This window comes from Macrobrachium rosenbergii, chromosome 44, assembly GCF_040412425.1.
Source record: "Macrobrachium rosenbergii isolate ZJJX-2024 chromosome 44, ASM4041242v1, whole genome shotgun sequence".
NCBI classification, from domain to species: Eukaryota; Metazoa; Arthropoda; class Malacostraca; order Decapoda; family Palaemonidae; genus Macrobrachium; species Macrobrachium rosenbergii.
Genome location: NC_089784.1, coordinates 22,815,290 through 22,841,339, shown reverse-complemented (window position 1 = coordinate 22,841,339; position 26,050 = coordinate 22,815,290). Strand labels below are relative to the sequence as shown.

General features: G+C 37.0%; 2 protein-coding genes across 4 annotated transcripts in view; one reads left to right on the top strand and one right to left on the bottom strand.

Annotated features, from left to right (window-relative positions):
• Window positions 1-21,555, bottom strand: part of SA (stromal antigen) — a 93,333-nt gene extending 71,778 nt beyond the window's left edge. For all 3 annotated transcript variants that reach the window (XM_067087889.1, XM_067087891.1, XM_067087890.1), the window contains exons 1-2: window positions 21,413-21,555; window positions 17,912-18,075 (exon numbers count right to left, since the gene is read on the bottom strand). In XM_067087889.1, coding sequence (XP_066943990.1) covers window positions 17,912-18,066 — 155 coding nt within the window. In that variant the 5' untranslated portion in view covers window positions 18,067-18,075; window positions 21,413-21,555. The remainder of the gene's footprint in view (window positions 1-17,911; window positions 18,076-21,412) is intronic.
• Window positions 210-16,614, top strand: Hao (Hydroxyacid oxidase). Its single transcript, XM_067087893.1, is given in 11 exon segments — window positions 210-270; window positions 2,234-2,422; window positions 2,602-2,753; window positions 3,456-3,576; window positions 7,044-7,178; window positions 13,533-13,667; window positions 14,066-14,198; window positions 15,202-15,220; window positions 15,223-15,317; window positions 15,985-16,096; window positions 16,413-16,614. Coding segments are annotated over 10 exon segments (1,107 nt in total). The 5' UTR covers window positions 210-270; window positions 2,234-2,285; the 3' UTR covers window positions 16,481-16,614.
• Window positions 21,556-26,050: the final 4,495 nt, after the last annotated feature.

The window sequence follows — 26,050 nt, the reverse complement described above, 5'->3', positions numbered from 1 at the left end:
ATTTCTTCAAGAATGCAGTGAACATTTGGCTTACAATGCACTATTATTACAAGGAAAGACATAGTAATATATCTCTCATACAGAGTACTTATCAACTGCTCTCTCAAAATGATTTTGAAATCCACAAAACCCTCATAAAAAGTACTGATAATGATTGCAAAAAACAAGATAAAAAGCACTGTTTGGCAACTCTGTGACCTTGAAAAGCCTTACTCCCAGTAAAGATTTGGGAACAGTCAGCTGGCTGAAGTGGCAGCTACTGGACACAGTGTAAGTTTTATATTATACTGTATTCAAGTTCTAAACATTATTAGTCTACATAGTGCTACTTAATCGAGTGCTGAGTTAACTATGTTTAAAATGACAATACTTATACGAAAAAAAATCATCACTTTCATACTGTTATTAGTTATAAAATATACATGGGGCTTTGATGGACATTCAATATCTAATTTCTTAGCTTTAAAAGTTAAGTTTACTTGTTATTAGTCTCATAAACAAAGCATAATTACTATGAAGCACACACTTCCGTTCTCATAAACATTTACTATACTAATCCATCTAGAAAACAATCTATACTGCACTTCATTATAAATGCAATAGTCAAAATTCCTGAGTGTTAATAACTCCTAAACAATTACATTCTCAGAGAATTCTGGCTATGTTGAACTGCCAAGTCACTGCAGGAGTGCCATTCTTTATGAAAGAATATCACAGTGAAGAAATGATTAATAATTATGCATCATCACATACAAGGCATGTACGTCTTGAATATAAAGCTGTTGGTGACAACTATAACACTGGTATCACACACCTGTATAATTTTATTACACAAGTAGACTCCAGACTGAATGCAGATATGCAACATAACCATCTCCAGTATAGCCTAAATTTCAGGAGCATTTTTTTATTTGTCAAGAGGATAAAATAAAAAACTGCTGTACACTTGGTAATCATATTTAACAAAATATCTGTGCCAAGGAAGAAGTTTTTAATGTAGTGGGGGGAGGGTTTGTTTCTTTGTTAGCAGAATTATGCAAAATGTTATATAGATTTTGAAGAAAATATGACCAGCCAAAGATGGTCCCTTTGGAAAGGAAAGGCAGATTGCCCAGCCTTGGTGGAGGTTTATGGTTGCCAAATACTACTATTTTCTGCTATGTCATTTTTCTCTTTTCTTTGTCTGTACATTAACAACTTTCCCAATTAGCATTTAGTATTTGTCTTTTACACCTTGTTTTTGCTCAGTGTCAAAAAACAGACACTAAACGCTGAAACCGATTTTTCCCAAGTCTAAGTTATGGTTGATGTTTGAAGATTTACGTTAAGTGCGCTTAGATATTCATTAAGCGCAACACAGTATCCTTTTGCAACTTAAGATGGGACTGCCAGAATATAGCCCCCAACATAAGCTGAAAAGCATCTAAGTCTTAATTTTTGTCTCACAATGTTGAAATGTCTAGGTACACTTTCTTCCTAATAACTGGGTATGACTTATTTGCAAAATTTGAACTTATAATCCAGTCTCCTCTGTTAATTCCTACAAAAGTATTATCTGCTGATGAGGGAGAGGATAACAGTGTATATTATTATGACTGGTGTAAATGTCAAGTTACAGAGCTTTCAATAACCTGCTTGACTCTCATTTTTAATCAATTTTGGTTAAAGGACAGACTTAGGATAACTTAAATTGGAGTCATCCTTGGGAACTTGCAAGACCCCCTTGCAGTTTAATGCCTTGCAGAAAATTACTGGCACATTTGTAGACACACTGGACCAGCAAACACCACCCCCAATTTGTCCCTACAGATGCTACAGTAGCCCACTCTTTAGCTGTCCTGGTTTATGTTGCCACTGGGTAATAAAGCCCCTAAAAGGGGCTCTACAATGGTAACTGCCAATCTCCACAGATCTTGCCAATAAGTTACCTGTGTGCCACAGTCTTCTGTGCAACTAATAGTCACTGGTTTGGAAAATAAAAAAAACAACCATTTGACCTTGCTAAGGCAACCAAGTTGTGCAAAAATTTTCCAACCTACCATCAAATTCTGTCAAATTCCTTTAACTGACATATGGCAGTGTCCATATCCCTAAAACCCCTCCACACCTGCCATATTACCTGTTTCGTAAAAACCACAATCTCCATCACTCATTTTGCTAGGCACAGTCCTCTTTAGCAATAACATTATGTGTCATGTCAAACCTAATATGATTGGAAATCCCTCTGTTCCAGTGAGAAGAATATACAGGTTACATATAAAAAGATTAAGAAGTGCAATCTAAATATGAATCCCAAACTTGTCTGTGTCAGTGACTTTGAAAAAGAAGCGCACAAGCTTTTACCTCAAAATGCACTTGATTACTACCGTTCGGGAGCAACACAAGAAATTACTCTTCAGGAAAATAAAGAAGCCATCAACAGGTATTTCATTCTTATATAATGTGCCTATGTTTACTGTTGCTAATTTCCAGTGACTAACATGATACTTCAACTTATTTCAAATACAGTAATAAGTACATAAACAAAATTGCTTATTTATTACACTACCATTTCCAACATCTATAAATCCAATAGGTGACCACCTCCTAATTATCCTATAGGTGGTATATCAGGCCCAGATTCCTTAGAGATGTCTCAAACCGAAACCTCAAAACCAGCATCCTGGGGCACAAGGTAAATGTTCCTTTTGGCATTGCCCCAACAGCAATGCAGAAAATGGCAGCTCCCGAAGGAGAAAATGCTTCAGCTAGAGGTAACAAATTTTTATACAGCTAATATCCTCAGCTATAAACTATACTGCATTAATGAATGGTAATGAAATAAAAGTAAAATAATTTTCATCAGTTGCAAAGTACCGACTCCAGAACCTTAAGAAAACCATGCATATTCCAAGAATCTATGAGTTAAGTCTATAATGTACACATATTTACTTTATCATGCCTTACTAGTCAACAAACACATCAAAATGCAGCTTCAACTATTAACTGTATATCAATGACGGTTTTGCATCAAAATGTTCAACTGAGCACCTCCAGTGAACATGATAAACAGTATTACACTCCGAGAAATTACCATACTTAATCAGTCAAGGTTTTAGGTTTTAACCACACTTCCATATTTTTAAATACATTACAGTAGTTCCATAAATTTTCCTATTTAAAACTAACCTCGGAGGCCAATCTAATACGTAAATCTCAAATGATACAACTCACAAATGATTGAAGTAGACTAGTCAGTACTTTGTAACTGATCAGAATTATAAAAGTATTAAAAAATTTTATAACAAGAGCCCTTAAATTAATGAATTTTTTAAATTTTGCTTTTCTAAATAAGTTATAGCAAGATAATGCAACCATTAACAATGTCAAAGTACACACTCAAAAATGTGATGATATCCAGTCACTATTTACGAGGGATGCATGCAAGTTTTAATCTATTGTCTATTTGTCACCAGCTGCAGCAAGAATTGGAACAGTATTTACCCTTAGCACAATTGCAACAAGCAGCATTGAAGAAATTGCTGAAAATTCTCCAAATACACTCCGCTTTTTCCAGCTGTACATTTATAAGGACAGGTAAGAAACATCCCTAAGCTGTACTTTATAACCAAAGATTTGGCATTCAAAAGTCCCAATATGTTATGGGGCAGAACAACCTCTTACCTGGGTTATTTTCTGCCTCACTAAAACAACTTTCAAAAATATAAGAAATTTATTTTGCCTTTGTTTATCATCCTATTTTTGCAAGAATGGCCCCTGTACAATTTGCATAAACTGAATTTAACATCATCCCTACATTTTATTGCATTCAAGTTGCCTCCCATTTTTAAAAATTTTGAAATTCCACAATAAACACTGATAAATTACAGTATATCAAAAGAGAAAATATATAACTGGTTCAGGCTACTCTATTCGCATCCTGTATGTGAAGAGATTTAATTATTTGATGGTCAGCCTTACCTAAAGCAAGAAGAAAGTCATTCTACATCACTTCATTAATTCAATAAAGAAGCAAACCTACTGGTCAATGAGTTTATATTTTCCCTTTCTTACATTTATATGCAGCTTTTAGTACAATATAGGTATAATGGTATGACTACCAGAGGGTGAAAAGACCGACACCAACCAATCATTCAAGGCATTCTTTGTCAAACTGTTGTCAAATACAAACACGCTTGGCAAGTAGTTCCTTTTGAACTTTACAGTACTACCCTTATTGCTTAAATAAAGGAAATAAACCCTACGCCAATGAACTCTCACAGCACATGATTTTACATGGTACACATACCACTCTGAGTAAGCCATATAAGCAGTCATGCTGCCACTAATTGTTTCTATCTGTTCTAGTGTCAACAATCAAGTTTGAGCTCTTGATCCCATCACCTCATGCTTATTGTAATTTGTGCTTTTGCGACTCTGTGCCTCTTATGGCAGACTAAAAAGTAAACGCACAGCCCATATCTAAACAACAGGAAGTTGAACTATTACTCGAGTTAATATTGAATGTGTGGTGCAAGTGGGTAGACTTCAGCAATGAATAGTAGGCAAGGATTGGTACTGAGAAAAGTGAGTTAACTTTAAAATTTTGCCCAAAAATCTAAAATAGGCACACTGGATTACACTTCAGTTACAGATAGGAGGCAGTTAGTTCTACTGAGTGTGTGGTGTGACCAGACAGAGACAATTCAATCTAGCAGCTCTAAATTTTTATTGAACACTTCAACTTCTCGGCTTTCAACAAAAAAACAAAAAAAAAATTCATTTCATAAGGAAAAGCAGTTATCAAAAAGAAATGAGGAAGACAGCTGATCAGACAGTAGAAGCAAACAAGCCAATCCATGGTCTTCTTATCAGGGACAAAAGTCAGGTACTTGTTAAAACCTAGACACCGTTTTACACATATTAAAAGGGTAGCAGCAAAGTATAGAGAGTTGTAATGCTTTCCATTTCCATAAACTCTTAGAAAGGACAACTGTACATAGTTGCAAAACCCAGTACAGTATTGCCACAGATTTCAGACTTATATAAAAATAATAAAATTTCAGAAATAACCACTGTACTCGAGCACTGCTTTCAACCTGACTGAAACAAGACCCTGGAAATCAACTGTTGATAAGAAAAAATTGCTCAGCTGGTGCTGGTTCTTGATACACTTGTCCATGAAAAAGACAAAGAAGCAGATGACATGTTCTTGCCATTTATCTAACTTCTTTTTTATAAATATGTCTACTAAAGTTTACTTGACACATACAGTTAAGCCTACCTTTGTGATTGCTGAGTATTTGATTTTTTGCCTACATGTTAAAAGGTGCAAAAACAGCAGCGTTGTCCAATAGGAAAAACAATGAATAGCTAAACACATCACAGGGCTTGTGCACAGGCACCACTTTTGTGATGCTGAACATGGAATGAACCAACACCCACCTATACTCAGATTTTTCATCATTATGTTAAGAAATCTCCATGCAACTCTGGATGATTGAATGTATAGTGAATCAAGTGAATTCTGAACAGTTACATAATGATGTGAGTATTAATGGTGGCCAGCTTCTCCACCCACATGATGACAAAGGGCTTATCTATACTTGCTGATCTCAAGAATCAGTTGGGGACCTGATTACAAGGGTACTTAACTACAAGCCAAACAAGTTTGTAAGAGGCCTTCAAGATGCACCAAAGTTGGTTTTCTAATGATAATGACCACCCAGATCTCTGAGAGATCCTACAGCAACTTTCATAATGGTGGTTACCATACCAAGCACATCTTGAACATGAAACAACAAAGGACTCTTACAAAAAGCTTAACAAGACTTCATCACACAGGAAAAGATGACTGCACCAGGATTCACGATTGCTAGGGATTGTTATCATCCTTCTAAACCTTTCCCAGGCTGAAGGAGATCTGAACCTGATCCCCCTGATGATTTACTATTAAAAGAATCTATGGCTGCTGAAGAACTTCACATCAGAGCACCTTCAAGTCATGGATAACAACAGCCATGAACCATACCTAAAAGACTTAAAATATTTAACAACATACCTAAAAGACTTAAAATATTTCACAAGACCTTGAATTGCATGCCAGACAGAAAAACATTCCAACAAGTTTTTCTTCCTTACTGACAATGGTCCAAATTTCCCCAAAAGCCATGGACAAGTGGTGTCACAATACGACAGATTTTGTTTTTGCCTCCCACCACCACTTCTTTCATCCAGCCCAAGGACCAAGGAATCATCACAGCATTTAAGGTCTACTACCAGAGGAAAATAAAGACCTTGGTTCAGTTTCCATATACCTGCCCTAACAGGACACTCAAGCAGTGCTGAAAGAACTTAAGTGTTAAGGATTCATGGACAAAGAGAATGTAGGCAAGTTGCTAGAGAATCACAGCAAACCAGTGAGTAATGAGGAGTTAAAACACTCATGCAAGAGCTTGCAACAAATGTGAGGTTTCCAAGAAGAAAGAGGGCAAAGCTCCCAAGATACAAGATCAATCTTTGTGGCATCCTAACAATAAGTCCTAGCAGTTTTCCCCCTTCCTTTATTGTCATTTCTGACAGTTTTCAAATGATGAAGATATACCTTCCTTGCATACTAAGAGAAGGGGGAAAAGGGGAAGGGAGTTAGCGACACCTTTACTTACAGTATAATGGACAGGGCTCATGAGGAGTACTAAATTTATTCTATTTATTTTTAAAGTATTTCAAAACAACTTTTTAAGCAGATTTATATTTTGTTTGATTTTCTGTGTGTACTACTAATACCACATAGGATATTCAGTCATATTGCATTAGGGGGTCAAAGATATCACTTTATAAATTAGGTGATCAGAAACTCAGTGGAAACCACTATTAACAAGAACCAAACTGATGATTGTTTTCTACAGCGTAATTAGGATTAACTTTAGCAAACAATCATCAATCTCACATCCATCATTGTTGAGTTCTACTATTATATCATTTTACACTGAGAAATCCATAACATTTCTGTAAACAACAACTTGCAATGACATACAAATAAATATCTTTTGTATAAATGACAGAAATGTGACATCAAACTTGGTGAAAAGAGCTGAGGCAGCAGGGTACACTGCATTAGTGTTAACAGTTGATGCCCCAGAATTTGGAATACGACGAGCAGATGTGAGAAATAAATTTACACTTCCACCACATCTCAGGTAAGTCAAATAATTTTTTCTGCATTTTAGAATAATTAAATATTGCACATCATTTTATTTCTGTATGAAAATCAAAAACAGTACATGATCAAGAAATACTTGCCATTACACTAAAACAGTAAAATATAGTATAGAGAAACCTACATTATCTTTAAAAGCACTTTGATGTATCATCTATTCAGTTGGTCAAATGCAGTATAAACTGTTAAGACAGATACACAATAACAATGATTCATAAGTTTTCTGCCCTGAAGCAGTTCTTGGCATGCAATATCTCTGATTTGATTTATTCAATCTCTTCTCTTATTCCTTAATAAAATTGTGAGGCAGTTCTTAGCATGCAATACTTCTGATCTGATTTATTCAATCTCTTCTCTTTATTCCATTACAAAATCTTTTCTTGAAAACATCAGCATGAAGGAAATGAATAATGAACTAGAGATGATGAATGACAAGAGAAAGTGTTGTCTGAAGAGTACATATTAGCCTAACAAAGAAGAAAAACAGAGTGGCCAAGTACCATAAGAAATAAACAGTAATTTGTTGAAAGAACCCATCCACTAAAAAGCCGACGAAAACATTTTGAAACAAAGAAAACACAGATGAGAAAAATATAAATACTGTGCTTAATTTAAGATTTATTTCTTAAATACTTACCTCTCCATTGCATTGCTTTTACTTGTGTGCCAGTGGTAGTTTGACAGATTGAAAAAAAAAAAAGAGAACACTCGGTTTTCTATGAATATCCGTTTTCTATCCATCTACTTGAACTGCCTTAAACCATGAACGATCCTTAGCTATAGGGGACTCAAGCAAAACTGATCACAGCAAACAGTAACGTTCTTCGTTAAGGCAGCTTAAACTCGCTTAAATACTACTAGAAAGAGACAGCATCATTGCTACCAAGCCAATGCAATACAGTAAAATTAAGAGGGAAACAATGTTAGGAAACTCCTCTTATATTTACCCAAGCAATGCTATCGGAGAGCGAATTCTGGTGCTAGAACTGGAGCCACTAATGCCAGACCTGGTACCCTACCAGACAGAACAGAGGAAGGGGACAACGGGCACAGATCCACAACACTTTCTGACATGTCCCGGTTCCCTGTCACTCCAAGCCACAAGGGAGAAAGACAAGACATGCCAAAGACAAGACATGCCAAGGACAAGGCAAGTAAAAACAGGGGCACTGACCCTTCCTCCACCAACACAGGAAACAACCTGAACTTACCAAGACTCTAAGAGGGTAGCAAAGAAAAGAAGAGACTAATGATAACAATATCATCTTCCCAGGAAACTTACACCAAATGATGAACATTAATAATGACTCAATCTTATGAGTTCTAATGCCCTGAATCAATTAAAAGCCAATTTTGAGTAACAGATCAAACAGAAGCAGCAGAGGACCTAACCAGTTACTTAATGGGAAAGCAGGCAAGGCATGCATCCCTTTAACTTAGGTCTTACAAGTATTATCCTCTATACTGTGGATGTTTCTACAACCTAGCAAGCTCTCTCCATTCACAATCAATTACCGAACTTCATTCATCTATGATTTACATAGTTATCCAGTCATAACCTCTCCCTCAGCAAAAACATATGAGGGGTCAATAAAACTGGAATAATGCCTATTACAGCATCTTTTACCATACAGGTTCTTACCATGCAAATATTCAAAAAATAAAAGAACAAAATCAACAGAAAACTGATACAATCTGTCAAACTCTTACCGAAACATGTGACAGTAGTAGATTGACCGGCTACGAGTGTTTGTACCTATCGGTCCCCTGGTGGGGTGGGGGAAGTAGATGGATGGAAGAAAGATATTCATAGAAAACAGTGTTCTGTTTTTTTTTTTTTCAATCTGCCAAACTATCGCTGCACGGAAGTAAAAACTACATAATGAAGAGGTAAGGTTAACAGCTGGGGTTCTATTCCCAGCCGAGCGCCAATAACTGAAAATCATTGATAATTAGAACACCACAGTAATTATGGTAATAAATGGTGCTTACTATGCCATAAGCGCCAACTGACACCTATAAACTGCTTACCAGCGCCAAATTCACTTACCGATGCCGATAAACCACCTACCAACGCTGATAAACTGCCCACCAACACAGATAAGCAGCTTACCGGCACTGAAAATCTGGTTAACAACGTTGTTAGCCAAGCGTCATAAAACCAAAAAGCTGTTAACCAATGCCGCCCATAAGCAGGGACTGCCTGTACATTAAAACATGCAAAATGAAAGAGATGCACTACTGTGAAAATTGCATGGGACTAGGCCACCCATGACCCGTTAGGTTACTTTTTTATTTACTACATTTTTAACAAAAGGTCCATACCCGTACCCATACCTGTACCCATATCTGTACCATACCTATATCCATACCCATATCTGTACCATACCTATATCCATACCCATATTTGTACCATACCTATATCCATACCCATATTTGTACCATACCTATATCCATACATACCCATATCTGTACCATATCCACATCATACCTACACCTTTATCCATACCCATACCCACCCCGATATCCACACCCATACTCATATCAATACCCATACCCATATATGTACCATATCCTTACCCCTACCCATATCTACAGCTAAATTAACCCACTAACAACAGTCAGCACCAGCCCCGTTTACCTTCCAGTGTGCAAACAAACAAAAAAGTTTCGCCCACCAGTGTGCAAACAAACAAAAAAAGTCCCAGAGTTTTAGTATTACATAGACAGATAGATGGATTGGATAGATAAGACTGACCCAAAAGTCAGTCTGTAGTGTCTGTCATCTATGAAATATGTGAATCTGTGGATTATAACGTCTTCTTGAAGTCTTAACGACTCCAGGATCATGAGAAGCCATCTTCAGCTCCTGAAGAATTCCTGCAGAACTGTCCATCTCTGGTTAGGTTAGGAGGTTAGGTTACTTTTTTCCTGTGGCTTTATTACCAGGCCACCATAAATTACTGTGACTTTTTTACTTGGATTCATCTTCAATTCCTGAAGCATTCCTGGAGAAACACCCATTGGATTATAATGTCTTCTTGAAGTCTTAAAAACTCCAGAACCATGTGAAGCCGTCTTCAGCTCCTGAAGAACTCCTGGATAAACACCCACTGGATTATCAAGGCTTCCTGAAGTCCAAGAATCCAGCCGTCTTTGGCTCCTGCTGCAAGCCTCACAAATTGCAAAGTGTGCACTCAAACAAACAAATAAATGTTTCCAGCCCAAGAGGCCTTCAGAATTCATCTCCAAGAACATGGGCTTCCCCCCGAAAAAATCTTCAAAGACTTTCGTCTCCAGGGAGGACCAAATCCCATTTCTTCTCCATAAAACTCTGTTCTTTAGTATTGTGCAAGAAATCCAAAGGCTATGAGCCTGGAGATTGTCTTGAAGCCTTCAGAAACCCAAGAAGCCTCTGGAATTCCTAGAAGCCTCTGAGATTCCCAGTGTGTATTCAAACACACAAACAAGACAGAGTTTTAGTATTATATAAACACTAGACTACCCATGACCCACTGGGTGACTTAACATTGAAAATTTTGGGGCAGTTAGAGTTGCATGTCATTGTGATGAAAAAAGCAGCATTTTCATACCTTCATATATAAATCCAAAAGCTTCAGAGCCTGGAGATCATCTTGAAGCCTTCAGAAACCCCAGAAGCCTACGAAATTCTCCGGAAGAAACCTTCGAAGCCTTCAGTCTCCGAGAAGGACCAAATCTGATTCCTTCTCCATAAAACGCTGTTCTTTAGTATTGTGCAAGACATCCAAAGGCTTCTGAGCATGGAAGTCGTCTTGAAGCTTTCAGAAGCCCCAGAGGCCTTCAGAATTCCCAGAAGCCTTTGGAATTCCCAGAAGCCTTTGGGATTCCCAGAAGCCTTCAAAATTCCCAGAAATGCAAATTGGATTAAATAGCCTTCTTGAAGATGTCTTCATGACTCCAGGATCATTTAAAGCCGTCTTAAGCTCCTCAAGCATTCCTGGAGAAACTCCCATTGGATTATAACGTCTTCTGAAAGTCGTAAAGACTCCAGGATCCTGTGAAGCTGTCTTCAGCTCCTGAAGGTTTCCTGGAGAAACGCCCATTGGATTGTAACGTCTTCTTGAAGACGTTTTCATGACTCCAGGATCCTTTGAAGCCGTCTTCAGCTCCTCAAGCATTCCTTGAGAAACTCCCATTGGATTATAACATCTTAAAGTCTTAAAGACTCCAGGTTCCTGTGAAGCTGTCTTCAGCTCCTCAAGGTTTCCTGGAGAAACACCCACTGGATTATAACATGTTTTTGAAGACATCTTCACAGTTCCAGGATCCTGTGAAGCCATCTTCAGCTCCTGAAGAACCCCTGGATAAACACCCATTGGATTATCACTGCTTCCTGAAGAAGTCTTCAAGAATCCAGCCGTCTTCGGCTCCTCCTGCTGCAGCCTTGTAGATCTTGAAGTGTGCATTCAAACAAACAAACAATGTTTTCTGCCCTGGAAGCCTCTGGAATTCCCAAAAGCCTCCAGACTTTGGAATTCCCAGAAGCCTTTGGAATTCACCCAAGAACGTGGGCTTCCCTCAAAAAAATCTTCGAAGAATTTCGTCTCCAGGAAGGACTAAATCCGATTTCTTCTCCATAAAACCCTGTTCTTTAGTATTGTGCAAGAAATCCAAAGGCTACAGCGCATGAAGATTGTCTGGAAGCCTTCGGAAGCCCCAAAAGCTTCTGGAATTCCCAGAAGCCTTCAGAATTCCCAGAAGCTTCTGGGATTTCCAGTGTGCATTCAAACACTCAAACAAGACAGAGTTTTAGTATTATATAGATAAGGCTGTTGAAGCAAGTTATGGAAGAATTACACATGATGGTAAAAAAGGCAGCATAAAACTCAAATCTGACAACTGGCAGAGTGACTTTATGCCAAAGAACTAACCAAGATGGTCTTTATAACGAGGTACCTCATGCCAAAGATGTTAACTACCAAAGCTTTCTTCATCATAAGTACTATGTAATATGTAAAAAGGAAATACTGTAGCTGTAAATTTGTGGCTCCTGAAAAGGTATTTGACATAGTGCTTTACCAAGAAAGGCACTCAGATAGTCATTACACGAGTACCTGAAAGGGTCACTGAGCTGGCAATAATACTACAGTACATCATAATGAATCATATAGTCCACAGTGAAGACAGTGGCAGATAATGAATAAAAAAAATCAGAGATAGTTGTAGGTGTCCTTTTAAGGTAAGCACTGAGACCTTTATAGTCCATCATATTAATGGAGCAAGTTACGAAAGAATGCTGAAAGGTAAGGTCCTGGAAGCTGCTTTGTGCAGTGAGAGAATGCTACTGACAGATTCAGAGGTAGAGGTGTTAGTAATGATTTAAAGGAAAGGAAGAGTAAGGCAATGCTATACAAATAGAATGCTGTAAATGGTGTCACACATGCTCAAGATTACATTTGTAAATGAAGTAGGCTATATATGGGATTTTCTATTTCTGAAATATTCTAGGGCAGCAAAAAGTGAAAAGAAAGAAGAGTGCCATGTTATGCTGAAAAACCAGGCTTTGAAGAAGAACATTTCTGCCACTTGACAACATATCAGATTTTGAAGCTGGTATTGAGAAGGCATCAAGAAAAGTGGCAAGAGACTTCCTCAAATTCAGAGAAAGCTGAACTACTGAGAAAGAAAAGCAGCTCTGCCATAAATAAACAAAGTAACCTGATATGCATAAGGCCTGTATTTCTTCCACAGCAGATGCAAGGGCATTTACACAAGACGATGGCAATTTTTCAGTGTCACAAGTTTTGAAAGTGAAAAGCTTTTGAGATATAGTATCCAGAAACAGGACACAGGCTTAGAGGATTCAGGCATGTGAAGGGAATGGAAAAAGAGCAGTTATTAAGAAAAGTAAACACCTGGACTAGAAAAGGATTCAATCAATGTCCTCACAATAAAATAGTGGAGAGAGCTCATTACAGTACAGGCTATTGCTCTTTACAATGTCCATTTACACTCACATTCTATAGTGCAGTTACATTTGAAGCATGTGTCAACTTCATTAGCTTCTTAACATGTCCTAGTTCTAATGCTTTTGATATCCAACTTTTTCAAATGTTTTTAACTTTTTGTATCTAATCTATACTTTCACATTTCCATATTATAGGATGCTAGACTTAAGCACAATCTATAAGGAAAGTTTACAGTTCTATTGAAAACCTTAATGATTGAGAATCTAAAAGCAGCAGGGGATCCAACTAAACAACAATAATAAATAGCTTATAACAATTTACTATTCTGAAGAAGAGAATAAAAATTTGACAAAAAATTGAGCCAAGTAATATTCTCTTTCCAGAATGGCCAACTTCCAAACAGATGATGACAAATCTAATCTAGTGAACAAATCAGCTGGTGGATCTGGTATTAACGAATATGTTAAATCACTTTTTGATCCATCGCTAACTTGGAATGATGTAGAATGGCTAAAAAGGTAAGATAAAAAACAAACCCATTTCTGTAAAAAACTACTGTATACAACCAAAGATTATTCCTTCTATTAACGAATATGTTAAATCACTCTTTGATCCATCGCTAACGTGGAATGATGCAGAATGGCTAAAACGGTCAAGATAAAAAACAAACCCCTTCCTGTAAAATACTACTGTATAAAACCAAAGGTTATTCCTTCTCAGTAATCTTAGTCCTTTAATAAAACAATCCCTTTGGGAGAGTCATAAGGTTTTTGGCAAAGTGCTCTGACTAAACTATTTACTGTATAACTATAACACAAGATAGCATTAGGTGCACAGTCAAGTAAAAATAAATCCAGGTTCAAATTAAATTTATCCAAAATTTCATCATCCATTCATTCATTGCTCACATATACAGGATAACCAATCTACCCATAGTTCTAAAAGGCATTTTAACTGGAGAGGATGCTGTTTTAGGCCTGAATGCTGGAGCATCAGCTATATGGGTCTCAAATCATGGAGCACGGCAAGTGGATGGGGTGCCACCCTCAGTAAGTCTCCTTAAAATTCAATAATAATTTAACAAGAGTATCTTAAGTTTCATGCAATTGTATTGCTATAACATCTGTTTGTAAAAAGTACACTACTGAAGTCTTTTCTTCAACTAAAGAGAAAACTTGAACAGTATTTTCTGGCATAATAGGCAAGCTTTTACCTCACCATCACAGAAAACCACCCCAGGCCTCACGTGACTAAGATCAGTGCCAGGTTTAGAACACAGGCTACCAGCAGCTAGTTGTTTTGGATACCTGGTTCTGGTAAACTGAATTCCAAACAACACTCCCACCTACCTGGCCCCCCATGTTACTTAATTATTAGTACCTTCTTGACACTTACCAGAACCATTACGATTCAGTAATGACTCTCCAGTTTTAGGATCAACATAACTTCAGTTTCCATCATGGCAAACAACTCAGGCTTTACGATCAGATCTTTGATACTTCACGTTTTGGCCACTGGTTATTGTAATTTGTCTTCAATTCATATCCTTTGGTAAAAGGGAAATGGCAAACTTTCATATAGGCAGAATCAACATTTTTTATGTTGCACACAACATTATTTTATGCATCGTAAACACTACCAATACTACTGAGCTTTAATAATTTTTACCAGTAATATTTGAATACTGATGGGTCAGAAGCTTCAAAATAATAGATAGCAGGGAGGGTTGTGAAGATAAGAGAAAAGGGGTTATTTTTATCTTTCAAGAATATACATGCTACAGTATGGGTGTGCCTTATATGCCAGAAAATATTGTAAACTACTATATAAATAACAAATGTATGTCTCAGAATAAACCCTGGAAAAAGTAGAGTAACCAATATCAGTGCAACAGATTTAAGTGTAGATATAAACAGCACATATATATATATATATATATATATATATATATATATATATATATATATATATATATATATATATATATATATATATATATATATATATATATATATATATATATATATATATATGTGCTGGTGCTTTTCACAGATTGAAGCATTACCAGAAGTTTGAAAGCTGTAAATGGACAGTGTGAAGTATATGTGGATGGAGGATTTTCACAAGGAACTGACATCTTCAAAGCATTGGCCCTTGGGGCAAAAGTGGTAAGAAACCCTTTAAACTAACAATATGACAGAAGTTCCTTTCCGTAACATACAACAGTCATTTTGACGAATTCATCCTCATTCTGGAATAATTGCGTGATGAAACTAAATTAAATGAATAAACCTAATTTTGAGGTACGGATGGAATAACTAGTAGGCAACTACAGTACACCCATATAAAATGATACCAGACCTTTCCCATTTCCAACTAAAAACTGAAGAGAAAAGAGGAAACAAGATCATGAATAAAATATATAAAACAGCAATCCCTTAAAACATAATCTAGCTTTCCATAGCTAACATATTCGCAACTTACCCTGCACATTTCTCAGCTACCTATCTAATAGGCCTATGCAGAATTAAGGAATGTTAAATGGTTAAGCCTGTCATCCAATGCTGCAGCATATCTCAGATTAGCTAAGGAAAGCGAAGCATTTTTACCGTACATCATTATGTACCAGTGACTTGCAACAGCTCTGAAGGCAACAATCATTCCGGCCTTACAAACTCATACAGCAGTAAAGTGATGTGGTAAAAAATGACATTCATCTTGACCAAAAGAGGTAGATATCTATTAATTTGGAAGATTACTGCAGTGCATGCAGTGATACTCAATTCCCTTTTGCATTTACTGACTTGTTTTTTCCCCATTACAAACCATTTTCAGGTATTCTTAGGACGACCTTTGTTGTGGGGTTTGGCATGTGGTGGTGAAGAAGGGGCATACAAAGTACTAGAGATTTTACAAAAGGAACTTGAATCTGCTATGGCACTTTCAGGTAAAGTAATGAAATGAGAAAATATTACATGAGCACTATAATGTATAGCTGACTGACATTTTGTAACAATACTCATTTCAACAGGCTGATCTCTTGCTGAATGTTATAATTCCACGTCTTAATGTCTGAGGATTCCCACTGTTAACAGTTAATTTTGTTCACATCGCAGTCAATACCACATGACCAACCCAAGCACTAATGATAAGCATCATGATCACTCTAGACATTAATGAATTTTGCTCCCACCACCACCTCTGAATTAAATAACCTCATGCTTAGGTAAAACCACTAATTATTTTCCTTGTACTCTTTTCAGGCTGTGCTACAGCTGATGACATTACACAAGACATGGTCATTCGCAAAGAGCATTACTCCAGATTATAAAAAAAATTACATTAGGTCAAACAAAGCAGAGCTAATTTCTTTAAAAATATGGATAAAAAGCAAACAAAAACTAATTACCATTAATTACAAGTTGTGTGCAGTATATGAAATGTAATAAAAACTGACCCAAAGAGGATATATGTTACATATTCCCTCATTAGCCTTAGAAAAAAATCTGACAATCACTGGACCACTATTAGCCTACGCTGTTCTGAATATGAAATATCATCTGAGCAGGGCTTTTTAATTTTATCACCACTGAAAAAGTTACTAATCAGTTCTACGTTGCAACTGTTTTCCATGAAAGAAATTGTCTTTACTTCTTAGAAAACGAAAAATAACAGGGGACTAGTATTTCTGAAAAATAACTGTAGGAGAAGAGATGTTACTCCATGGTTAATAGTGTAAGCCTGGAATTAAATACTGCATACAACAGTCCAACCTGATGACTGAGTCAAAACTACAACTCGCAAAAATAGCCTTAAGGGTTTGTTATCACAAACAAAACCTCTATAATGTCTAGCAGCTCAAACCATTGTCAATTTATCTATTATCAACTTCCTTAATATTGAATATCTTAAACTGCCAAACATGAACCTACAGACTGAACACCAAGCATCTGTAGTGCAATTATTAGATTGATTCAGTAAGTTCTTTAAGATCCAACCAACTTTCATAACATGTTTGACACCAAAGCAAACAATGACCTCATAAAAGTTCATAAACTGGATGGGAATAAAAGTTTTCTAAAACCAAACTCTAAGTAAGGAATAAGACCATTCCAAAAATCAACCCACACATCACTAAAGCAAAAGTTACAATCAAATACCGAGTAGGTGGCATAATTTTCTTATGCATCAGACACTTTAATCCCCAAAAAAGGTAAGCTGTGTCACTGCTCACTTCCTAGTTATTTACTTGCTATAAAATTTAGTAATATAGTACAGAATCTAACTATGCTATACTGTATTCTCACAACCATATTTCCTTTAATCAAATGAGTTTATTATATTCTCTGAAGGCTTCCTGGTCTTAACTAATGACCTTCTGGCTTGTACTGTAGTACAAATATACTTTCATTATGAATAATATCGGGGAGATTGTAGGTGAAACTGGCAATAAAGTCAGACGACAGTAAATCAAATATACTGTACATGTATTACAATTAACATCTGAAGCTTCTATTTAAAGAATTAAACGGCCTGACACCAAAGATATACTTTGGTTAAGTGCACTTTTTATGTACAATTAACAAAGACTGCAGCCCTTTAAAATGAGAAATTAACACTTTTACAAAACATCACTCTTTTAAGATATCTAATATAACCAAAATCATATTTACCTAAAATTACCTTAAATGTAAAGCCAAAGTGTATATTGTTTGTCTCATATACAGTCAGTATAAACACTCAGCTTATCTATTGTACTTACTGATGCAGAGGCGTCTCTCCAGTGGGTGTGTAAGGGGTATAAGGTGTATAAGGTTCTTGAAGCTCTGAGGCTGGGGTCATAGGAGTCATAGGTGGGGCATCATATTCAGGAGGGGGCTCATCCATACGGATGCGTTTCCCCCCTCGACGCAACATTGTCACCACCTGAAACAAATTGGAGGAGATTAACACATTATCTGTAAAACCAAAAAACTTTGATGATAGACTTCATATACAAAGACTAATACTGTATTTTATATTTTTTATGCAAGCTGTCACGTCTGGAGGTCCAGGAGGTAGAGACCCGCCCCTTTCCAAGCCAGAACTCAAGGTTAAGGTTAGGTCAACATGTATCCAATCTGAAATGCCTTTGAGGGTGATTTTATGTTGACTGAGAAGGAAGCCAAGGCAAGTGTTTGAACCATTTTGAGTAAGCTACCACAGAACGACGGGTCAGTGTGTTCTTGCTTGTAGATCAGTGATGCAAGTGTTTATTTTCAGATGGAACAGGCTGTACATCATTATAGGCATAAATTGAAGGAGTTCATTCCTAACACTTAGTCTATTCAGAAATGATAAGGTTATGGCAAGTACGTAGCCTATTTCTCAGGAAACAAAGCTTGCTTACTGTGCATCATCCTGCTAAAACAGAAGAATTTTACTTTTTCAACAATTATTGCATTTTGGACTTGAAAATACCATTTTCCTATGTTTTAGTATATGCTTTAAACACTTCTGATGTTCATTTGTTGGCACACAATCTAACCAACCACAACTAACCTAACCCTAACCTAACCTAACCTAACCTATGGTAAGAGGTCCTTACCCTAGTCATAATATTAATTTAAATACATTATCTATATGGGAACTATCAATGGGATTACAGTCATTGTATTTTGCTTGTTTTGTGTTCCCCCAACCAAAAATCCCACTTTCTCACTGTGGTTTCCAGAACTGTAGGATATATGGGTGGGGTCCTATATCCCAAGAAATACTCATTTGCTGACAAAATAAATGTAAGAATGTTCAAAGCATGAAATAAAACATTGACAAATTATATTTTCGAGTCCAAAATGCAATAACAGTTTCAAGTAAAATAACACCACTAAAACTACCATTTTTCACTACATTTCAATTTCTGGAATAGCATAAAGTTTTAAAAGCAATGGTATTAGCAACTTTGGTAATTGTAAGAAAGAGTGCCATACAGATATTGTTTAATAATAACAATTTTTGACTAAACAATACAGAAAAGGATGTATATGATGCAATTCAGGTGAGATAAAAAATTTATCAAAATAAGACGCAAAATTTACTGACTTTTATCTATGTTTTTACATAATTAAGCTCCACAGGATGACATGTTTAATACCAGCCCCTCAAGAATTACCATAAAACCACATACAAAAGATGGTACATTTCTTAAGTTATCTCACATGTAATGCATCATATACACCCTTTTATTTGTTCAGTCATGAAATTTCATTAATAAACAATATCTTTATGCAGAGCTCTTCCTAAGAATTGCTGTAGTTTTTGTTCTGTTTTCTTCCTCAACTTATACTTGTCCATCGGTCCCCACACGTATCAGAAGTTTTTACTGTTATTGTAAATATTAGTTTGAATACAGAGTTAGGGTCAAGACTTATTTGGAGGGACCCCTTCCCCAGCCAGGATTAACCTGGGTCATAGTATCCAAGGTTAAGTTAGGTAAAAATAATTCTGGTTAGCTCATATTCCCTTTGGAATGTCTATTACAGTAGCCCTGATAGTAAATTTAATTGAGAAGGCCACATGAAAATATCATTCATTAATATAATTTTTTTTTACCCAACAATATATAAAAGAATGTACATAATGCAGTACAGGTAAGATCAATTAAAAAATTTACCTACCTAACGCAAAATTTACCATCTTTTATTTATGTAATCATGTTCATCCCTGTGAGGTTGGTAATAAACAGCAAATTTTCCACCAACTGGTAAATTCCTCAAATTATCTCAGGCAGTATGCAGAGTAGAGAGACAGGGGTAGTATTGATATTCAGTGTTACTTATGGGACGAGTTGGCAGAACCCCACCCCTCGCCCCAGCCGGGAATGGGGATGGCGCCCTGAGTCAGGTTAGGAAGGTAAAATCTGGTAAAGTCAGGGCATGGCATTCTAGGAAAGGTTAGATTTGGCCTGTTTTCACAATCAAATTCTCACACCCACCCATCTCCCTACTCTGCATCCACTCCATTATGGAATGGAATGGACTATAGAGTTTAGACCAAAGGCCAACACTGGGGCCTTGAGGTCATTCAGCACTTCCACTCAATTACCTCACCAGTACTGCATAAAAATTTTTCTATATTGTTTAGTAAAAAAAAAAAAATATGTTAGGCAAATTCATAAATGACATAGGCTATTCATGCAGGCGCCTCCTTTACACTTACCGCCCTGAGCCCTCATGGTATTTCTAAGTAACAGATACACGGCAGGTATTTAGCGAGAAATGGCAGTTTCTTATAGAATTTTGGTTGCTTATTTACAATTTAATTTATTTTTTGGGGGTCGGCTGTAATTAAACCCTTTAGTCCATCCAACAAGGGGTTTCCAAACGCGATCTTCACAAGACAGAGCACGACTACATCTGTTTCGAATGGTTCATATCCCGTTCGGTATGTGCAATACCTTGGAAACTGGTTTTTTCTACACTTTTAGGGCTACTGACACTGGCGGTGCATTTGTTTGTTGTCAGCTAAATGGAATGTCCCTTCGCCGTGTTTAGTACTGGCCTCGGAGGGGTGGTACCCATACATTAACAAGTTATTGCACTTGCTGGACGGGATATGGACCGTTCGAAACAGACGTAGCCGTGCTCTGTCTTGTGAAGATCGCGTATGGAAACCCCTTGTTGGATGGACTTCAGGAGTTAATTACAGCCGACCCCAAAAATAACGTTAAACTGTAAACAAACAACCAAATTACTAAAAGAAACTGCCATTTCTCGCTAAATACCCGCCGTATATCTATTACTTATATCTACCCCCGTCTGTCGCCGACCGTCATATTTACCACATTTCGTTAATTTTTTTTATGCTTATGTCTTTTGTTCATGTTTATGGTATTTAGGCCTACCGTCTTTTGTTTAGCCTAGGCTACGTTGTTTGCCTACGTTCATCACCTCGGTGCTGGTACCAGGCTACCTACGCAAGACGTCCATTTTGCATGTAAACCGGTAGTTACATAAAAAATGTTGCGCACTAGCCTAGTATTCTTTAGTGTTACCGATAATCCTAACTTTACTTCAGCAAAGAAAAAAGTAATAAAATGGCAGAGGAAGAAGTTGCCATGGGAAAATCAATACCCTTTCATCCCGCGACCCAAGTTGCAAGCGGCACAGCCGTCAACGCCACACTTTACATGTAAGTTATATGACATATTTTGAGTTATATCAATGCAATGCCTTTCATACAAAATCCAAGGTTATTACAGCATCTCTAGAATAAAGGTGCTCACCTATTAATGGCCGCAATCCGTCAATTTGAAAGAAATTCCCGTGCGCAGACCTATTATGATACGGACACAACATCCAAGTCAATACAAACAATCTATGACGTCACGAATGTTGGTTCGCGCCTCTAGGAGAAGCGTCAATATGTGATATAAACTAGATATGTTAATTTCTACTACTCCTGTTACCATGATGACCCCATGTTCAAATTTCGAATCGCGTGGTATAAATATCTAATTATGAAATACTAGAGGCCTTCCATTCTTTCGTAAATTATGTCCCGTAAATGGCTCCAGTGAAGTGTGTGTCAGGTGCCAAATGTGATTTTTAGGCATAAACGGCATCCTTATAGTCTAAACAGCCACTGTGACAAATTCACACTTTCACTTTGACGTCTCTATGAGCTCGCAAGAATCCAAAATGAACACTGAAAATTCAGCATTTAGATTACAGCTCCAAATTGACAAATATGCTCATGAAACTACAAATTTATATATGATATTAAAGCAAATGCAAATAATAACTAGTTTGAATACTTCAAACGCCAAGAGAGGATCAGAAAAAAATAAGCGTTTTAAGATGCACTTGGAATGTGAACATGGCGATTGAAATTCATACGATTGTCAAAATGTGTAGAGACATGATCAGCCCTTTGACTAACGCTGATGTTATTCTGAGTTTGATAAATTACCGTCATAGTGCGTGTCTGTGTTGCGACAACACTGAAAAACTATTAAATTAATGTTATATAAATGCTGTAGTTTTTAACTCGCAGGTCTCATCTCAGTGTTTTCATTTTCGTTTAGATGTGCAACTGATTCAGCCAGCCGGATGTTTAAATCTTCATTGGCAAGTTGGTGTGAATTTTGTAGACCTGAAACAGTAATAGTGATGGAAGAGGGGAAATGTGTCATTATGGAATATTCAGCAGTTTTTAGACTGAGCTGAAATAATTACCACACCATCGGAGCTGATACAAGGATATCGTTCATAGAAAATGCTGCTGTAGGTAGAAAAGAGATGTATTTAATCTTCTAACAACCCACATGGCACCTCGTAATTCACTAAATAACCGGTATCATGGAATGCATTAATCTCATTTGATAGTATTCACCATTCATCAACAGTGGTTTGGAGCCAAGACGTTAATGGATGGTAACAAACTTGATGACGATATCAACAAAACTGCGTGCACTGTTCCCCGAATACAGTACTCAAGCAAAATGTTCAGACTGATAAACAGGTCGAATATAATCCAAAATGGACATACACTCGTTTTAGAACGCTAATTCAAACTTCGCTCTTAGTGGCTTTAGCTTTGTTGGTCCTTAGCAAGATACGGAGCAAAGTCCTCTTGGGCTATGCTACGATGATATCACCAACCGAAAAAAAAAGTTGAATATGCTTTAGTGCGGTAGTGTAGATGGAACTCTTCCTATCCCAAGCAAGCTCTTAGTTTATGTTGTTGTTGTAGATTAAACTATATATTTGCTAGAATTGGCTCTTTCTCCCAGGACAGCCCGTAAAAGCTCTTACTGGCCCGAGTTTTATTTATACGGTTCTCTCTCTCTCTCTCTCTCTCTCTCTCTCTCTCTCTCTCTCTCTCTCTCTCTCACACACACACACACACACACACAAACATACGACATGGAAGGACACAGCTAGTTATTATGATTAATTAACACAAAGGAATCTCCAATTTTGGATGACTTATGGCAACGGGGGACAACTTTATCTAATGGCAAAAACAAGAACTCCAGAGCTAAAAATTGTTGTTTTAGCCAACACCACGTTTTATACGGCATTACACTGCATTCCTTTGCCAAAGGGCGCTTTAATTTTTCTGCTAAATGTAATTTTTCCCATAGTATTCCCTTAGTCCATACAAACGCCGATACTCCCCAATGTTGTTGTTTTTGTTGCTGAAAGAGCCGTCGTTATGCCAGTACGGGTCCTTGCTCCTAAAGCTGCCCTTCGGTAATTCCAACTTTCATCGGTCAAACCAGGGTACTGAAACACTCTCCTTGTATGGTATGTTATCAGTGGGTTTATTTTATTTTTCATTATGATTAAGGAATAAAATATGTACACAGTGATAATAAGCAAATTAAATTTGTATCAACAGAAACTCCACAAACTGAACTTACTTAAAAACCTGGAACCGAGGAGATAATAAACGTAGCATTCCTTTACACACACACACACATCCCTCCCGCCCCCATCGCCCCCTCCCCCCCGCGACCAGCCAGCTTTTTCCATCCGTCACTTGATGAGATCAACAGGATACAGCTTACCAGAGTTAATTAAGAAAAACAAGTTGATATTCTTTGCTGTCGATAACATAGATTTCCTGGAAGACATATGAGATGGACAAAAAACATTTCTCACAGGACATTTTTTTTTTTTGAGAGCGAGAGAGAGAGAGAGATGAGGATGACGTTCAACATTTTTTTTTACGTCGTCATGTTCAGTTGCATTTTGTTTTATTCATATGATGCTTGTTTAATTATCATTATTTTGTAGAGTCCGCCACAAAATAAATTAGAGTACATTCTACATAGAAGTTTTGTTATAATCTTATATATATGTGTGTGCAAATTATATATATATATATATATATATATATATATATATATATATATATATATATATATATATATATATATATATATATATATATATAAATAGAACTGACACCAGGGCGGCGCTGCAGAACCATTTTGAAAAACCCGGAAGATGAAATAGACACCTATAATTCCCTGCGATTTTTTTTCGTTTGTCTATATAACAGTACGTTGTGCAGCTTATAATTGCAAGAATGGGCGCATGAATTCTTTGAGAACAGTTGAATAACATTGCACAGGTAAACAAAGCAAAATGAAATTCATTTACTCATAACTTTGTGCCAGTCAGACAAATGTCTTGCCAGCAATAGATAAGTTTTTTGTGAACATGTCTTACATTTTCAGCATATTATTGTGACACATAAGTGCAGTGGCAATTTCAGCTAATCTTATATATGCCGCATAATTTACAGTAAAAGCGACACTGCTCAGTAGCAAATAGGCCTATAGGTTTTTGGTTGTGTCAGCTACTAGTAGTCTCGTCTTTTAAACATGACATTGTGGGAGCATTTCGGGACGACGTACGCAAACCGCAGAAAAAACTTCCACTGTTCAATTCAGAGTGAAAAAAAAAATTTTATGCTTAACAAATCCTGATTTAATTTATGTTTGCATCAAACGATATATCTCTTAGATTGGCGACAGCAAGAAAATGAAGCTTGGTGGCCTAGGCAAAACGTATGCCCTCAAACTGCCCATTTGGTAAGATACTGTAACATTTAAACCTTTTTCTAAGTACAACTTATTCGAATATACAGAAAATAATTAATCTGTGGCAAAAGTTATCGAATCATTATGCCATGGAAGAAATAGCCAAGAAGAATAGTAACAGCAATGAAAAGAAGCTTGTCCAAGCGCCAGGCTTATGCCTCTTGATTCAGCAGGTATTTTTATTGGCTTGTCCTTCTTTTAACATCAATTTTATTCCAAATAAGTCAAAACTGCTTTCTTATGGTAGTTCTTATTTAAAAATCCTCTCAAGTATCGTTCGAAAAAATTCTAAAAAAAAAGAAGGAAATTACTTTGCTAGCCTATTTTGTCTGGGATTTATTTACCAAATGTTTTAAAATATTTGAGATTTCCTGCTGACCCAGTCTATTAGTGCTTTCGCACAACTTTCAGCTGTCTGCTGTCTTACTGGTATTGCTTCTGGCCATCTGGTGTTCCTGTCGATGATTGTGAAGAGATATCTGTACCCCTCGGAGGGGGGCAGGGGTCCCACGATGTCGACATGGATGTGGCCAGTCGTCGCTGTGTTGTCTGGAATTCTCCTATCCCCGTCTCTGCGTACCTCATTATTTTTTATGTTTGGCGCGGGAGCCATTCTCTTGCCCACTTTTTGATGTCCGCTTTCATTCTTCACCGCTCCGACAAGGTTCGGGCGGTGGATCTGCCTGATGGGTGGACCACGGGTGGTACAGGTTGTGACTTGTGAGCAAAGTTGAAGGCTTTCTTTCTCAACCCTTAACGGCAAGTATGGGCGAGGGCGTCCGGTACTCATCTCGCAGGAGATGGTCGTCTCTCCTTCGTTGATGGACAGGTCGCTCCACGTAAGGGCGGGTTTCTCCCGCTTAAACAGATTAGAATGAAAAATTCTTTACGTCAACTACAATAGACCCCAGAACAATAATTCCTCGAAATATGGTGTATAGTAATGATTAATTTACCTGTAATAGAGTTGACGTATTCTTACAATATTTAAACGAGAGGGGAAAAAGGCAATGTGTTGCCCTTGCGTTTCGCCTCTACGCTAATGTGTGTTGGACTAGGAGTTTCAATATGGCCGCCAGAGATCATGCGCTCAGTAGGGAAATCACCACTCCATGCTATTGGCTATATACTTAGACTGCGCCTAATGAAGCAATGAATGGCTGAAAATGTCCCAGAGTTTGGCTGTATAGCCAAATTTTCATAAATAAAATCAAATAAAAAATAAATTTAAAATCCTTAAGCCTTACGAGGACCACTGACCACGAGTTTTGAGAATTTTAAGTGTATTTTTAACACTTTATCTAGATT